Raw genomic sequence first — 18445 nt, 5'->3', positions numbered from 1 at the left:
GTAACTTGCCTAAGGTTACCTTGCTAATGAATTCGAATTCAAGCCAGGACAGGAAGTCTAGGTTCAGAATCCACACACTTAACCACTGCACTATGTAGTACAATCACAATTGATCCAATTGAAACTTGGTTATCTTCCAACTTCACCTCTTCTAAACTTGGCTAAGAAGCAGAGAGTATCAAAAATGAGGGCTGGAGAACCAAATTATGGAAGACTCCCTTACGGCCCTCATTCAGAGTTACTTTTACCTATATTGAAGTCAAACAAGTTTTTTTTTGTGTGTGGTATGCGGGCCTCTCACTGTTGTGGCCTCTCCCGCTGCAGAGCACAGGCTCTGGGCGCGCAGGCCCAGCGGCCATGGCTCACGGGCCCAGCCACTCTGTGGCATGTGGGATTTTCCTGAATCGGGGCATGAACCCACGTCCCCTGCATCGGCAGGCGGACCCTCAACCACTGCGCCACCAGAGAAGCCCAAAGTCAAACAAGCTTTTTACTGGTTATTAGACCTCCAGAATATTAGAAGAAGCAAATCAAAGAGGGGGGAAGATAATAATGATTGCAGGCACTGTTTACCTTCTGAAGGCAGAATTTAGTGACTCCAGTTGGAAACTATTCCACAAAATGATCAGGATTGAAATGTTTCTAACTACTAAGACTACACTACTTTCATAGTGTGAGCATTCTAGAAATGCATATATCTAATAATTACATTAAGCTTACCTACTCTATCAAATTTGGTACTTACAATTAGATTCATTTTTTAAATCTACTTTTCTTTTCCAGCTTGGCTGGTCCATTGGTCCTAAACACTTGATAAAACATTTACAGACAGTTCAACAAAATACCGTTTATACTTGTGCGACTCCTTTACAGGTAGGCCTTATAGTAATTTGGGGCTGATGCATGGTCTTTGGGTGGAGGTGTTAGTTTTATGTTGTGTACTTGAATTGGCTTCATTCCTCCCTTCATGTCCTTTTTGAGCAGGGCTTCTAGTATACTTTGGAAATTTAGGAGCAAACACAAACTCACTGCTATCAAGAATAGTTTTGTTTTTAATACATGAAGTTTAAACTTTAAACACTCATACATTGCTGGTGGGATTTCAAAGTACTGCAAACTCTCTGGAGGACAGTGACAGCCCCAAGCAAAATTAGAGATATATGTGCTCTGTGAAGCAGCAATGTATCCTCTGGGAATTTACCTTTTAGCTATTATCTGCACACTTTAGCTCTATGTATATGACCATTCATTGAGGAAGATAGGGGATAGTCCATCTATAGACAATTGGTTAAATAAACTATGGTCTGTCTAAACATTTAAATGTTATATGACTGTATTAGTTTCCTATTTCTTGGTGCCAAATTACCACAAACTTAGTGGCTTAAAACAACACAAATTTTTTATCTTATAGTTCTGGAGGTCAGAAGTCCAAAAGGGTCTTATGGGGCTAAAAGCAAGGTGTTGGCCTTGCTGCATTCCCTCTAGAGGCTCTAAGGGAGAATCTGCTCCTTGTCTTTTGCAGCTTCTTGGGGCTGCTCACATTCCTTGGCTTGTGGCTACATCACTGCAACCTCTGCCTCTGTCAATACATGTCCCTCTGTGACACTAACTCCCTTGCCACCTTCTTTCCCTTATAAGGATGCTTGTGATTACATTAGGCCCACAGATAATCCAAGATAACCTCTCCATCTCAAGATCTTAACTTAAATCACATTTGCAAAGTTAATTTTACCATGCAAGGTGACATATTTACAGATTCTGTATTTTAAGACATGGACATCTTTGGGGACCATTACTGTATCACCATGGCTGTTTAAAAGTGAAAAGAAAAGAAAGGAAAGGGAAAGAAAGAAAGAAAAAAAAACGAATGAGGAAGCTCTATAATTACTGACATGGACAGATTTCCAGGTTATATTATAAAGTAAAAAAAGCAAGATACAGAGCAGTATATATTTATGCTATATTCTGTATAAGAAAGGGGGAAACGATTTGCTTCTATTTTCTTAAAGGATCTCTGGAAGAATCCGTAAGAAACTAGTAAACGTGGCTATTTGTAGGGGTAAGGGGGGAATAGATGAAATTAGTAGATAGGGTCAGGGGTGGGTTGCAAGACTTTTTATATTTTCTATTTTTTTAATATCTGTAAAACAGGGATCTGTGTACTATTACGTTGTGAATAATCAGAACATTGAGAAAAAATTTATTTTTTTGGAAGGCAGTTAAAAGGTCAAAATAGTAAAATATGTTGGCTACAATAAACTTTTTTGCCTCCCGTCAAAAATACCTACTGAAGGAGAAAAAAAATCCTAATTTAAAATTCTTTTTCCAGTGAATCTCTAAAGTGATATATGATGATAAAGCCTAGTCGGACATTGGTTTTATTATATTTTAAACTCATTTCATCCTCTCAAAATAGATCCATTCACCTATTCAGTAAATATTTACTGAGCATTAGAGATACAGCAGTCAAAAATTCCTGCCCTTCTGGAGCTGACAGCCTTGTGGGGGAGTGCAGATCAAAAACAAGTAAATGTCCTAATAACATAATATGTCGGATGCTGATAGAAGCAATGGAGAAAAATAAAATACAGATGAAGAATATAAAGTGCTAATGGGGAAAATACACAATGTTAAAAGGAGTAGTCTTTGAAAGCCTCACTGAGAAGGTGACATTTGAGCTGAGAACTGAAGGAGGTTAAGTAGTCACATGATTAACTAGAGAAGAGCCTTACAGACTGAGAAAACCTGTACAAGGCCCTAGGGCAGGCAGTTTCTACCAGTGAAAAGCACAAAGGCTGGGATGGGATGATCAAGGGAGAAGAATAGGAGGGAATAAATCAGAGAGGTAGCTGGGAGCCAGATCGAGTAGGGATATGTTTGTCACCGTAAAGCCTGGGTGAGATAGGAAACCACTGGAGAGTTTTGAGCACAGGAGTGACATGATCTAACTTGTGTTATCAAAGGAACTCTAGCCGCTTTGTTGAGTTAGCAGACTATTGAAATGATCCAGGAGAGAGACAGCAATGGACTGAACCCATATGGGGATGGTAGGATTGGTAGGTAGTGATTGGGTTCTGCATATACTTTGAAGGTAGAGCTGACAGTATTGGCCAGTGGATCACATGTGGGGTGTGAGACAACGAGAGGAGTCCAGTATAATTTTATGGTGAGGACAGATGTTTATGTCTCCTGGGCTTTGAATTTTCTAGGCAATATCTCTTACTATAGGGAATAATAAGTTACTGAGGAAAAGAAAGATTCATCTAAGAACCTAGAACATGCTTTTCTGAACTATCTTATTCTCCATTTCAGCTAAGTGCTTGTTTCTTTCCCATGCCCTCAGACAGCCATGTTTGGGAACTGAAACCATAGGTTCCAATGGTGAATCACAGTTTCTGAGGCTGAAGCAACTGATCCTTATTTATCCAAGATTTTTTTTTAGTTCTGGGGAGTTATTATTATTGCTGTTTTCTGGTTGAATGTTGTTGACATGCAGTCTTCTCTGTGATTTTGCCCTTCTCCATCTCAGTATCTTCTCTTGCCATGCTATCTCTCTTGCTACCCTTCAACACCAGACTTCTCAGTTCTTCCAGCAGAACAGATTATATCCTGACCTTTTCATCTGTTTGTTTTCTTTCTCATTCCTCTCGCATGTCCCTGCCAATACACACTAATTGGAATCTCCATAAAGGCAAGGACCATGTTTATCTTGTTTATCATTATATCCCCAGTATTTATCACACTGCCAGGTTTAACATAGGTACTCAATATATATTGACTGAGTGAATGCATTTATCCTTTAGTTCTTGCTGTCTCTTGGTTCTGATCAATTTCCTTAAAATTTGGCAATTTTGTTCTGCCCCTCTGTCTCTTAACTGTCCCGGGTTCTTGATTATTTGTTTGGATCTCCTTGTTTGCTCTGAGAACCGGTATTTCTAAGTTCACCTACCAAATTTCTGCCCTCCTGCTTGTACACATCCTTGTTTTCTATGCATGCCCTGATTTGGACTTCTTTATCTGTTCCTGACCTGTTGCCTTCTAAGATACCTGCCTGATCTAAACAACACAGGCTTTTTTGTTTGGCCCTTTCTCTTCTGACTTTCCTGAAGAATGGTAGAGGAGTAACTCCACATGCCCCCATAAACTCATTTCTAACCCCTGTGGGACTTAGACCTCCTTCCTGGGATTTGAATGATTAGAGCAGGGATGTGCACACTTACGAGGAATGATACAGTGGGTCAACTTTCATTTACGCTACCTCATCCTGCAAGGTAATGGGGAAATGCTGGCTGGTTCATCATTTCTCTGGTCATCTTTCAGACTTAGATCTAGCAAGTAACTCTAAAGCTAACCTCAATAGAAAACAACGATGTCTTTTCATTGCCAAGTAAGCCATCTTTATACACTACAGTCAGCCCTCCCTATCCATGGGTTCTATATCCATGGATTCAACCAAAGACTGTGGATCCACAGTTGGTTGAAATTCACAGATGCAGAACCCAGGGATACAGAGAGCTGAGTGTATTATGGATACTTGAGCATCCATGCATTTTGGTATCTGCAGGAGTCCTGGAACCAATCCCCCGTGAATACGAAGGGACAACTGTACCTCTGTTTCAGTTTGGATATTCATGGTTCATTCTCAGCTCTTCACATTAGATTTAATCATTTCCATGTAACTGATTCCTCCATTAATCTGTAGAAATTCACATAGGTTCACAGGAATTCAACTGTAATTCCCTGAATGACTTTTTGCCAACAATCTTTATTTATTATACCAATAAATTCTGCAGTAAATAACATTACCATATTTCCTTAACACATTTTTCAATCTTAATATACAGGAAGCTTTGGCTCAAGCTCTTTGGATTGACATCAAGCGCATGGATGACCCAGAATGCTACTTTAATTCTTTGCCAAAAGAGTTAGAAGTGAAAAGAAATCGGATGGTACATTTACTTGAAAGTGTTGGCCTAAAACCCATAGTTCCTGATGGGGGATACTTCATCATTGCTGATGTGTCTTTGCTAGGTTTGTAAAGGTTTTTATTATTTCAAACATACAGAAACTTAAGAGTGAAATTATATCAGAATTATGAAGAAAAGATTGGGTCAAAGCCATATCAGCATTTCACTTATGGAAAAATGGATTTCCACAGTGTCAGTCATCTACAATCATCTTGATGATTAGGTTCTTAACCTTAAATATGACTGTTGTTACATGGTTTGGAGTCGTTTGTTCTGGATATTAAGCATAGAATTTGCTGTCATCTTGTTCTGGTATGTAATTTAAAACACAGGTACATGAAATAATATATGTTCCTTGTGTTCCTTTTAGTAAAATTTTAGTTTCCTTTTTACTTAAAAAAATATGATTTCTAGAACATTGGTGCCATTGAGGAATACTTGTCATTTTAGAGTATACTGAAATGAAGTTAAGAAGGAAAGTAATATTTATTGAAGGTCTACTACATGCCAAGCACTTTCAGACACTCTTTTGAAAAAAAGCGTTGTTTGCTCCATTTTTTTTTTTTTTTTTTTTTTTTTGCGGTATGCAGGCCTCTCACTATTGTGGCCTTTCCCGTTGCAGAGCACGGGCTCCGGACTTGCAGGCTTAGCGGCCATGGCTCACAGGCCCAGCCGCTCTGCGGCATGTGGGATCTTCCCGGACCGGGGCACGAACCCGTGTCCCCTGCATTGGCGGGCAGACTCTCAACCACTGCGCCACCAGGGAAGCCCTGTTTGCTCCATTTTTAAGGACGTGAAGACTTAGAAAATATTAAATAACTTGCCTGAAGTCAGACAGCTAGATTCCAAATAGTTCTGTCTCCAAAAAGCAATGGCCTTTATATTACCTGAAGCTGTTATATGTAATTCTGACATGCCTCACAAATCTAAAGTTAGAATCATGATAATGTTTTATGTATAACATCTTTCTTCCCCAAAATTCTAGTGTTAGTCATAGTAAATTTAAGAGCATAATTTATTTTGACAGAAATTATAGACATTACAGCCATTCTGAACAGTTTTAAATATTTTAAGGTTTTATTACAACGAAGTGATATGCCACCAAACTTGAAAAGTCTTTTAAATATACCAAATTTTATAAATTTTATAAAGCCAGAAACTTTCAATTTTATAACAAAACAGTGATTGTTATTTCCTCATTTGTCGTGAGAGAAGCAGAGGCCATGGTGACCAGAGGTTCTTGTTCTGCTGTGGCCAGAGAGCTATATTTGTCAGCCTCCCAAGTTCCATTCTTATATAAAACCCTTTATAATGTTCTATATTCTAAGATTTGGAAATCACCTTTCCTGTACTGGGCCTAAATGTACAGCTCATTTCATGCAGTGATAAAAAGAAATAGCAGTTTTCGTCTGTTTAGGAGAAAATCATTTTATCTGCTTCCAACAAGAATTTGAGTTAATTCATGTTTAAAGTCTTCTATGCAATAATATGTAAGTAGAAGTATTCATATATCAATGTAACATGGAGTGGGGGAAGCAAATCGTTTAGTCACTTAGGTTCCTATGGTAGCTGACCCTAGAATAATGCAGGGTTAGTGGTGCCAACTCTGTACAGTTGAAAATCCGTGTATAACTTATAGTTGGCCCTCCGTATCTGAGGTCCCTCTGTACATGCAGTCCCTCCTTATCCAAGGTTCTACATAAGTGAATTTAACCAACTCTAGATTGTACAGTACCATGATATTTACTATTGAAAAAAAATCTGTGTATAAGTGGATTTATGCAGTTCAAACCTGTGTCGTTCAAGGGTCAGCTGTATTGTAATTAGCATTAACTTGAATCCAAACTTCATGGCAGCAAAAGCAAATAGAATAATGGAATTAGTTACATAATTCTTGGATAAAAGTAAACATAACAGCTTTTTAGATAAGAATAAGTCTTTTCTAGAACCAAACTAAAAGGCACTTATCACATTTTTACATTAAACATCAAAAGGACAGTAATGCAACTTCTGCTTGCATTAAGCTCTTAAACAGTTTCTCATTCTATCCTCAGTTGATCCAGCCTGCATGTAATACTGGTTTAGGTCCTAGATCTTGAACTAGTGTGGTTGTAATAGGAGCAGAAAGGATTTGGGCTAGAAAAACTTTAATGATGATGGGGAAAAAAGATGTGTGTTGTTTATGGTCCTCCTTCACCTGTGTGAGAAAAATCTTAGTATCTATAAGACCCTTCTACATATGAAGATGAAGTTCATTTTATTTTACTCTTTCGTCTTCTCAGATTGATTTGAGTGTAGAAATTCTTCCGTATACTAGAGGTTGGTCCCACAATTTGCTAAAGACAGAAGCAAGAAGCAACACTTTCACTTGATGGTAGCTTAAAAATAAAAATGAGCCCTAAAATTCATGGACATAGTAATTCTCTTTAAAACTCATAGCAATGGCTAACTGGTTAATATTTTTTGAGCATTTATGACCTAGTAGGTATTATGCTAAGAGCTTTACAAATATCACAATTCTCACAAAAGCTCTATGAGATTGGTGCTATTATATCCCCATTGATAGTTGAGAAAGATGAGATAGAAAATCAAGACATTTACTGAAGTTAATCAACTAATGAGTAGCAGAGTTGGGCTCTGAATCCAGAGATGCATGTCCTAACCAGTGAACTTATCTTTTTTCTGCTATACTAGGCAACTTTCCTGACCGGTAAGCATCATCCTAGAACTAAAAAGGGAAACATTTGATTAGAAGACAAGATTACAAATAAGAAGATTATTACAGTAGTTCTAGTGAGATAAGGTCCAAAATTAGGGAGGAGATAGTAGGAATGCAACAACCTATTTTGATTCTCATAGGTTACTTAAATAAGCTAGTGCTATTATAATATGGTTCAAATTCCTACCTTCAATAAAGAAATATTTTGTTTAGTTTTTTTGAGAATCTCCGACTCAAGCATTCAAAAGAAGTAGATTCCAACTTTCTGCTAACTATAAAGTCTTTAGAATTGTATTTATTCCCTTATTTTACTTTGAGCACCATGGCAATAAATTTCTCTTTTCTAAGCGTTACAAGAATGAGTAGTTGTCATACTGAGTGAAGTAAGTCAGACAGAGAAAGACAAATATATGATATCGCTCATATGTGGATTCTAAAGAATGGTACAAATGAACTTATTTACAAAGAGAAATAGAGTCACAGATGTAGAAAACAAACTTACGGTTACCAAGGGGGAAAGCAGGCGTGGAGGTGGGGGGGATAAGTTGGAAGAATTGGGATTGACATATACACACTACTATATATAAACTAGATAACTAATAAGGACCTGTTGTATAGCACAGGGAACTCTTCTCAATATTCCGTAATGACCTATGTGGGAAAAGAACCTAAAAAAGAGTGGATATATGTATACATATAACTGATTCACTTTGCTATACAGCAGAAAGTAATACAACATTGTAAATCAACTATACCCCAATAAAATTGTTTTTAAAAAAGTAATAAATGAGTAGTACAGCCTGTGTCAATTACAGTTAGTAAGTACCCTCCTGTTCTTTCTTCTACTGCTGTAATCACTCCTTTCTCCAGGTTACCTTTGAGTATGCTACTATTGTGTACTTGTCACTTGGAGTTTTCACATAATTTACAGTTAGACTCTATTTTAAGTTGTCGTTTTGTTAGAGCCAAATCTGAATTAAACACACATACGTACATATGACTTGAAATAGTATTTAACTTCTTCATTTGTAAAATGAGGATTGTTGCTTCTCTCAGAATTGTAGGACAAATAAATGAGAGAATCATGTAACATGCTTAACAAATAGTAATAAATTGTAGAGTATTATTAGCATTATTATATGGAAATTTTACATTCTTAAAGCACAGGAGAAAACTGAAATACAATCATTAAGGAAAGCCGTATTAAGTCATTTTAAAAAAATACAGGTGAAACTTTCTTCAATGTCAAGGTTTTTACACTGTTAATTTGAAGGGACCCAGTAGTATTTAGTGAATAAAAGAAAAAAGGTAGCTGCCTCAATTTATTTTGAGTAATAAATTGTAAAATTTCATTGATTACAGTAGCCATCAATGTTTGTTGCTTTGGGGCATTCAAAAAGATCTTGAGTACAAGTCAATAAAATTGAAACAATATGAAATGTAGATTGCTGAATCTGAATGCCAGAGAAATATCTTGCCTAGACCTTAAAGCAAGATGGGAACAAGAGATAAGTATAAGAATACATATTTGAAGTTTTTCACCAAATTTAAAAGAAAATTTTTTTAAGCATAATGTTTGGAAGAGGAAACAATAGAGATATCACTTGGGAGAACTACATAGGCATTTTCCCTTCATAAATAATGAATAATATTAGCGTATTCGTTCTACAAATATGCTTTTCATTACTTATATGCTAGACCCTGACCTAGGAGATTTGTATTCGTTCTACAAATATGCTTTTCATTACTTATATGCTAGACCCTGACCTAGGAGATTGGGATAGTGGTAGATTGCAATACCCCCGTGGAGCTTACAATCTAATAATGAATTACCATTTGGAGACATAATTATTACAGATAAATACTCTAAATTTAGGTATTTCCTTAATAATGATCATAAAGGCTTATATTATTTTTAAACAGAAAGGCAACACTCTTCTTTGTCCTTCCATTTTCCTACTCTCTTCCAGTGCTAAAAGCTATATACCCAAGCATGATCAATCAGATGTATATGTGAGTACTGCCTTAGAGTATCAGTAAAGCTTCTCTGTGAATTCCTTACTTCCCACCACACCATGCAGTATGAATCCAGCATGAGAAAATTTTGAGAGAAAATTTTGAATCTTGATAGATTAAATACACATTGCCTCAGATGTAATACATAGGCCATCCAATTTTTATTGTTGTTTTAGATACAGACCTTTCTGATATGAAGAACAGCAACGAACCTTATGACTATAAATTTGTAAAATGGATGACTAAAAATAAGGTAATGTTTATTAGCCTTTGCAATATTGTGCTATATGTTATAATTTATGAAGGAAACCTGCTGACATGCTTTGAAAACTGTTAACTGTAGTTTTGTTACATGATATTCTGCTCATAGCTATTTGGAAGATTTTATTTTATTTTTGGCTGTGCTGCATGGCTTACGGGATCCTAGTTCCCTAACTAGGGATTGAACCCGGGCGCTCGGAGTGAAAGTGTGGAGTCCTAACCACTGGACCACTAGGGAATTCCCTGCAGGATTTTTAAAACATTTTTCTTTTGGAAGTTATTGTGAATATTTAGAAGTATCTATTTGTTTTTAATGTTTATGCTCCAAAAATTAATATTTAAAGTGTAAGTACTTTTCCTGTTTTTCCTATTTTATATTCCTATTTGTTTTTCAGAAATTGTCGGCCATCCCAGTTTCAGCATTCTGTAATGCAGAGACCAAATTACAGTTTGAGAAATTTGTGCGATTTTGCTTCATTAAAGTAAGTTCCCTGTTCTACTCAAAAACACATTTATAATGTCCTTCCTTCTGATTTATAAATCACCATTTTTTTCTGTTGCTAGACATGATGTACTCATATGCAGTTTTTAATTTTTGGCTTGCTGCCATAAAATTAATCTACCAGAACAAAACTCAGCACTTTTTGAAGTTGAGCTTACTGGATTACAATGTAATCAGACTCCTTACCTGTAACATTACAATGTCCAGCATGCAACCAAACGTTAATACACATGTGAAGACACAAGAAAATGTGACCCTCAATGAAAAAAATGTGACTTCTATGCAGTCAATAGAAATAGATCTTAAGGTGACCCAGATGTAGGAATTATCAGACAAGGACTTTAAAGCAGATATTATAAATGTGTTCAGGAAATTTAAGGAAAATATGGTCATAATGAGTGACTAGATTAATTAATTTTAGTTTCTTAAAAAAGAACCAAATGGAACCTTAAGAATTTTAAAAAGTAATATCTGGGGCTTTGTTGGTGGCGCAGCGGTTGAGAGTGTGCCTGCTAGTGCAGGGGACACGGGTTCAAGCTCTGGTCTGGGAGGATCCCACGTGCCGCGGAGCAGCTGGGCCTGTGAGCCACAACTACTGAGCCTGCACGTCTGGAGCCTGTGCTCCGCAGCGGGAGAGGCCGCGATAGTGGGAGGCCCGCGCACCGTGATGAAGAGTGGCCCCCGCTTGTGGCAACTGGAGAAAGCCCTCACACAGAAACGAAGACCCAACACAGCAAAAATAAATTAATTAATTAATAAACTCCTACCCCCAACATCTAAAAAAAAGTAATATCTGATATGAAAAATATATGGGGCTTAACACAGAGGATTGAGGTTGTGAAAAAAGAATGGGTCCACCTGAATACAGATCCACAGAAATCATCCAATCTGAAAAAAGAGGGAAAAATTATTTTTGAAAAATAAGGAGAGTCTCAGATCTATGAGTCAGTGTCAAGTAATAATATACATGTAACTGGAGTATCAAAAAGAGAGAGAGAGAATGTGGCAGAAAAAATATTTTAAGAAATAATGGCCAGAATTTCCCCATATTTGGTGAAAAGCCATTTAGAGATCTAAAAATTCAGTGAGCCACACAGGATACAAATAAAAATCACATCTTGACACATCATAATCAAACTGCTGAAAACCAAAGATAATGATAAGGTCTTGAAAGCAGCCAGAGAAAAACTACACCTCACATGCATGGGAGCAAAGGTACAAATGTTAACTAACTTCTTATCAGAAACAGCGGAGACCAGATTACAATGAAATGACACCTTTAAAGTGCTGAAATAAAAAATATGTCAGCCTAGAATTCTGTATCCAGGAAAATATCCTTTAAAACTGAAAACAGTGTACATCCCTGGTAAATGAAAGCTAAGAGAATTCAGTACCATCAGATCTGTGCTAAAAATAATCTGAGTGTATTATTGCTATTTTTAACAATTTAGTGATAAGATGTTAATCACTACTGAAAACAATCTTATGAAGATTAAGGCACTCTCTATACCTGCACACTCATGTATAAGTCTAGACAGAATGATGCAAACACTGTTTTCCACTTTTAGAGCCATCCTATAGACAAACTATGGGAGACTTATCCAGAATAGAATATAAATCTTACCAGCATAACAATGTCAACATTTAATTGTCTGAAATGTAGAAGAACGGGTAAGGCCATTAACACTCGCATCTTATAGTGGATCTAGAAACAGAGGTTTATTATTTGAAGTTATAAACAGAACTAACAGAAGAAAAAAGTAGCATAAGACTTCCAGTTTTAGAACGGTAAACACGGACCTTCCCCATTCTCTTCTTGAAAATTATTAAGGAAACAACTAGGAGAGTGGAAAACAAATTCACAAATCCCCCAGGAAGTGAGAAAGAGTTGCCAAATCAGTGAAGGTAATGGTAGAGGGAAGACACGAAGAAAGGCTTCTGCTTCTACATCTTCAAATTATAGACAGAGCCAACAGATAGCCTACTCATTATCCAGAACAGCAGGAACAGTAAATGCACGGGTAGTGGGAACTTCTCCAGACCCATTTGGCCCCATGGAAGAGGCAGAGTAGAAACATACAGTCATGTCATCTAGCACCTGTGCAAACCAGGTGGAAAGAAAGGGCTGTGTAGATTTGCTCTTCACCTCTGTCAGTTTTGCTAAAGCTGTGTTGAGGCAGTGTGGATACGTTAAATTGGAGGGAGCCAATTAAATTAGTTGGAAAGAAATAAAGTCTAAAATAACTCCCTCTCTCTGAACTCTACATTAATCATATTTAACCTTGTGAGCCAGAGATAATTTCTACTCCCTTCTCGTGGTTCCCTGGATCTTCCTTTATACAAACCTGCAAATACGTCTTCAGATCATAGACAGAGCCAGCAGGTAGCTTACTCATTACCCAGAACAATAGGAGCCGTACGTAGGTGTGCTGGCAGTGGGAGCTTACAAAGAGAATTCAATCAAAGATGAGTAATTAAAAGGAACCAGCTATGAATCTAAAAAGATACTATAAGGGGAAAAGGAGAAAGGTACAGTGAAAAACAATATCAGACAGAGAATATTCAACCAAAAAAAGAAAAAAATGTTTCCATAGAGCAAACCAAAAGTGTGATATTTCAAATTCAAAACATGTAAAACGAATTACAGCAGAGGTTTTTAAAAGTTCAGGGAAGATAGAGTAAGATAATGTAAGAAGATGAAATGGCAGCTGTCAGAGCTCAGATAAGAAATTGAAGGGAAAAAATAAAGCTATTGGTAATTGTAGTGACATTGGAAACAACACAGAGAACACTAAATACTTCTGTAAGCACACTGAGGATTGAGAAGAGTGAGCAAAAAGAAGTAGAAAGGAACAAAGAATTTTTTTTTTGGCCGCACCATGTGGCTTGTGGGATCTTAATTCCCCAACCAGGGATTGAATCCGGGCCATGGCAGTGAAAGCGCAGAGTCTTAACCACTGGACCACCAGGGAACTCCCAGGAACAAAAAATTTTTAAATGTTAGAAAAATTACAGACGTGGAAGACAAATGAAATACCTAGAGTTCCTGGAGGGAGTGGTGAGGGGAGCCAGACCAATGGAACTGGGAAAGAATTGTATAGCTTTAGTTTGAGAATGCTTTCCATTGAAAACAAACAAATAAATCTAAAAATGGGAAGGGAATGGCTTGTCTCAGGGAACATTGTCACAGAATAACACTGAGATATGCCTTGTTTTAATCTGTTGGACTTTATAAATGATCCGTTGGCATCTAGACAAGATGATCAAGGCCTCCATGGAGACAGGAGAGGAGGATCAGCGTGGACTCACCTCCTTTGCATCAGCATTCAATATTGGAAGATAGTGGGGCAACACCAAGAAGTCCCTATAGGGACAGCTGACACACCTCATCCAACCTCTTGGAAAAGCGAAAAATAAAAGGGTGGCAAGATGTGCCAAGAAAGTGGAAATTGAAAGAAAGCAGGTTGAATTTAGGGCAAAACAAACCAAAAGCAGCAGCACTTTACAATGATTATGGGTAAAGTCCTCAGTAGTTGTCAAATATGTGAAAGGATGCTATACCTCACTCATAATAAGAGAAAAGAAAAATAAAGCTGCAGTGAAATTTTATTTTTTCTGATAATTTGGAAACAACCAAAACAACTGGAAAGTTTCATAAGATACTCTCATGCATTGATTGAGAGTATGAGTATAATGTGTAAAATCTCTGCAGTGGTTAGTATGAAAATGTATCATCCAAATATAAATGCACATATCTTCTGACCCAGCAGTTCTGCTTATAGGATTTTTTCCTGTGGATTTACTTGTACATTGAATGTCTTGTGTTCGAGGATTTTCAGTGAAACACTGTTTATAATATCAAAGGATTATAAACAAAATATTCACCAATGAAGGCTGTTTGAATAAATTATGTTACATTCACATCCATAAAAGTGTGAAGCAGCTCCATGGAGTGATAGAGCATAAGCTAAAAGCAAGGAGCAGACCAGTTTGTGAGGAATACTATCATCTATATAAAAAGAAAAAGGGAGGGAGGGAGATAGAAGCTTTTAAGTGCCTAGGCTGTCCCTGGAAGGAGACGTAATAAAATCCCAGTGTTGCCTCTGGGGAGGAGAACTGAGTGGTTGAGGGAGATGGGTGGGAGGCTGGGTTACTTTAAAAATATATTTTGAAATATTCTTAATAAATAAGTTTGAAGAACTGTTTTTCCAAAGAATTTTATATAAGTTCCTAACTTAATTATTGATGCCTCTATCACTCCCAAATACCTTATTATGTATTCCCCATTATACAATATTCTTCTACAGTATAACCATCAAAATCATGAACTTAACATTGCTATATCATTCTATCTAATCTCAGGTCCAGTTCAAGTTTCACTAATTGCCCCAATAATGTCCTTTTTATAACAAACAACCAAGTAAATAAATAAATCCAGACCATAATCATGTCAGTCAGACAGACATCAGTCAGTCAGTCCAGGCCAGAATTGTGCATTGTATTTAGCTGTCATGTCTCCTTCAAGCTAGAATGGTTCCTCAGTTTTCCTTGACTTTCATGACCTTGATACTTCTGAAAATTGTTGACCAATTATTTTGAAGAAGGTCCCTCAACATTTGTTTGACATTTACTCGTGAATAGACTCAGATTATGCACCTTTGGCAGGAAACCGTGGAAGTGATGCTTTATTCACTGTCTTGCATCCTATCAGCACATGATTTTAGTTTTTCCTACTGCTTGTAATGTTAAATTTAATTACTTTATTGAGGTGGTGTCTGCCAGCCTTCTCTACTGTAAAGTTTCACTTTTTCCCTTGATAAATAATGAATGTTTTGTGGTGAGGTACTTTGAAACTATGAAAATATTCCATCTCTCATCAAGCAATTTATTTATCCATTCATATATGTAAGGACTCATGGATTCCTGTTTCATTCAGTGGGTTATAATTTGTCATTATTATTCCTTATTTTGATGCTCAAATTTCCCCAGATTTGGCCATTAGGAGCCCCTTTAAGCTGGCCTCTGTTTCCTTTGACATGTCCCCATCATTTTTTGAGCATTTCCTTACTTTCTGGCATAGCAAGATGCACCAGGTTCATTTTGTCATTATCTAGCCCAACTTGGAATCACCTTTTAGTGGAGAATGGTATTAAGAAACCAAGATCTGGGCATTAGGAGTGCTCATTGCTGTTGGGGTATTAGTAGTCCCAGGCCCTCCCAGGGGAGGGAATGTAGGGAATATGTAAATGTATATACATACATTCTATGTCTGTGTCTATTCTACTTATATCTATGTCTATCTAAATATATTGAAACGACCACAGAGTTTATTCTAGCTTTCTCCCTATCCATATTTGTCCCTCCCTTCTTTGACAGTAAAACACCTGGCTCATCATGTAACCACTTCTTTAATCAGTACTTCTGTATGTGACCAGTCTCCTGTCAGTGCCACTGCCCCTCCACCCAGCACCCCTGGCAGGCAGCTTTTACCCTACTCAGGCTTTGACACCTCTACCAGGCTGCTGCCCCTGTCCCCTGTATGGCCACCATCCTCACCTCACCTGAGCTTCAGCACCCCGTGCTGACCTGCTGCTGTCGCTCTTCTGTAGAGATACCCTCCTCTAAGTCTCCAAGGCCACCACTGTCACCCACTGCATAGAAGCCCTCCTCTTCCCTTATGGGCTCTGACACTCCATGCCTGTCTGCGTTGGTAGATACCTGCCTCATCCCCTCCAGGATCCAAGCTGCTTGGAACCACCCTGTCATACAGAGAGGCCTTGCTTACTTACCCCCCTCGACTCTGACACCCTGTTCCTGGTCAGTGCCACCACTGCCATCACCACCACATCATGCCACCAACATTGGAAAGTCTACTCACTCCACTCTGGCTGCAGCACCCTGCACCAGGCTGCCAAGGCTCCCCTTGCCCCCATACATGATCTCCTATTTCACTCAGCCCCGCGTAATGGCTTTTGGACTAAATCACTCTGCAGAGATGGAACAGAAAGGAAAAGGAGAAGTAGAGAAAGCGGAAGAGAAGTTTATCCATCAATTTAATGTTTTACCATATGTAGATATTACCTATTCAAAAAACAAATGAATTTTATCAATACAGTTGACCCTCAAACAGTGTGGGAGTTATTGGGGCTTATAACTGTGAGACTTAGATGGGAGGGGACAGAATAGTGTGAATGAACCAATTTTTCCTCATTCAGAGCAGAGAATGGTGAACATTGTCAGAAGCTGATAAATAGAAAATTAGAAACACACATTATTTAGATTTTGTGACAACCACTAGAACTAAAACCAGAAATTGCCATAAATTGTTGTGTTGGGGGTTGGTGGGAGTAGTAGGAAGGGGTGGGGAGGGAAGAAGCAGATGATTATTTTTCAATGTAAACTCTTCTGTACTCTTTGACTTTTTTCTGTAATTGTGTACTAATTTATTCCTCCATTCTTGCTCCGCCTGGCATCCTCTGTGTGTTGGGAGCTAAGGGAGGGATTTTCTTCTGTTGTCTAGAAGCCTCTTTGAAAGAGGTCTGTGATTTTGTATACTTCCTACCCAAATGGACAAAACAGTGAATGTGGATCCCATCAGCACATCCTTCAGACTCTCCTCCTGCATCAGTGTTATTTGGGAGTCTGGGTCTTTGGTGCTGCAGGCCACTTGGGCTGCCACAAGTGGTTATGAGTGAGGACATGGTTTTGGCTGGGATCAGGTTAAACTGTTTTCAGTCTGAGCTGTATATACAGTTTGTCAATCTTTTTTTTTTTGGTGATGCTCTTTGGCCCTATACTGGTTAATTTGTAGATTTCTTTGGTGTCAGGAAAGTAGTAATAAAGTGCCCTGAATTGGCAGCCAGCATCACAAAACAGTATGATGTAGTGATTGCCGTGATGCTTCTCTAGCTCCCCTAACATTGAATTCTTGTGAGGTTCATTCACTTTTCTAGCCTGACAGCAATGGGATATAGAATTATAAATAATTGGTTTGTTTGATTTGCTACTGGGCTCCTTAAAGAGCTCGGGACTTGTGTATTTGGCCACCAAGGCAAGGGATGTTGCTGTGTGTTCCTGCTCTGTGTTCCTGCTGAGATTAAGTGGCTTAGTATGGGGCAGAGCTTCCAGTGACACAACTCAAGGTGTGCCCCGCCCCTACCCCCACCCCATGAATGCTCTTGGGCTCTGTCTTAGCTGCAGAGGCCAAGGACTGGCTGGAGCCCATCTGGGCCCAGCTCAAGTTCTCAGGGGTTGAGGAGCACTAGGTCCCCAAATCACTACATGACTGTTACGGATGGACTGATTTTGGTATATTTTTTATACTTAAATCTTTATTTCATCTTGAATTTATTTTGATATGTAATGATGATTATTTCATTAATTTACAGAAAGACAGTACACTGGATGCTGCTGAAGAAATCATCAAGGCATGGAGTAGACTGAAGTTTTGATACATGCAAACTGCATTGTTTCTATTAAATGACCTAGTATGGAATTATTTAGTACTGCTACTTGCTGGGTATTGAAAAAAAAATTTCAGTACAAATGAAATTTAAAGGACTATTTCCATTGCTAATCCCACTCCTGACAATATTCAGGAGATCTGGGGTTTTTTTCAGCTGAAATGTATTAAAACACCTTTTAGACCATTTTATGAGTCAGTATAGTGCAGTGGTAAGAACTGTGAGATGCTGGTTGATGCTTAACCTCTCTGCGCTTCAGTTTCCTCATAAAAGGGGAATAAAAATAGCACCTACTTTATATGAAGTTTGTGAGTTGTTTGTGAGGATGAAATGGACTGATGTATGTAAAGCCTGGCAAACAATAAACACTCAGCTACTCTTGGCCAGTTTCACTTCTCTGCCATTGCGTGAAAACCCTTAACCAGTTACATCCCCCTCAACTCTGTATCTTTGCTTTGTCTCTACCCACCCGTAGTTCTCTCCCCTTCACTTACTAACGGCTTTGAACTTTGCTCAT

The 18445-nt window shown here is 38.0% G+C and overlaps 1 protein-coding gene across 1 annotated transcript in view; it reads left to right on the top strand.

Annotated features, from left to right (window-relative positions):
• Positions 1 to 18105, top strand: part of KYAT3 (kynurenine aminotransferase 3) — a 46544-nt gene extending 28439 nt beyond the window's left edge. The window contains exons 9-13 of the mRNA XM_065882951.1: positions 784 to 873; positions 4845 to 5031; positions 9879 to 9955; positions 10359 to 10445; positions 17854 to 18105. Coding sequence (XP_065739023.1) covers positions 784 to 873; positions 4845 to 5031; positions 9879 to 9955; positions 10359 to 10445; positions 17854 to 17916 — 504 coding nt within the window. The 3' untranslated portion in view covers positions 17917 to 18105. The remainder of the gene's footprint in view (positions 1 to 783; positions 874 to 4844; positions 5032 to 9878; positions 9956 to 10358; positions 10446 to 17853) is intronic.
• Positions 18106 to 18445: the final 340 nt, after the last annotated feature.

This window comes from Phocoena phocoena, chromosome 1, assembly GCF_963924675.1.
Source record: "Phocoena phocoena chromosome 1, mPhoPho1.1, whole genome shotgun sequence".
Taxonomy (NCBI): Eukaryota; Metazoa; Chordata; class Mammalia; order Artiodactyla; family Phocoenidae; genus Phocoena; species Phocoena phocoena.
This window is presented reverse-complemented; position numbering and strand designations above follow the sequence as displayed.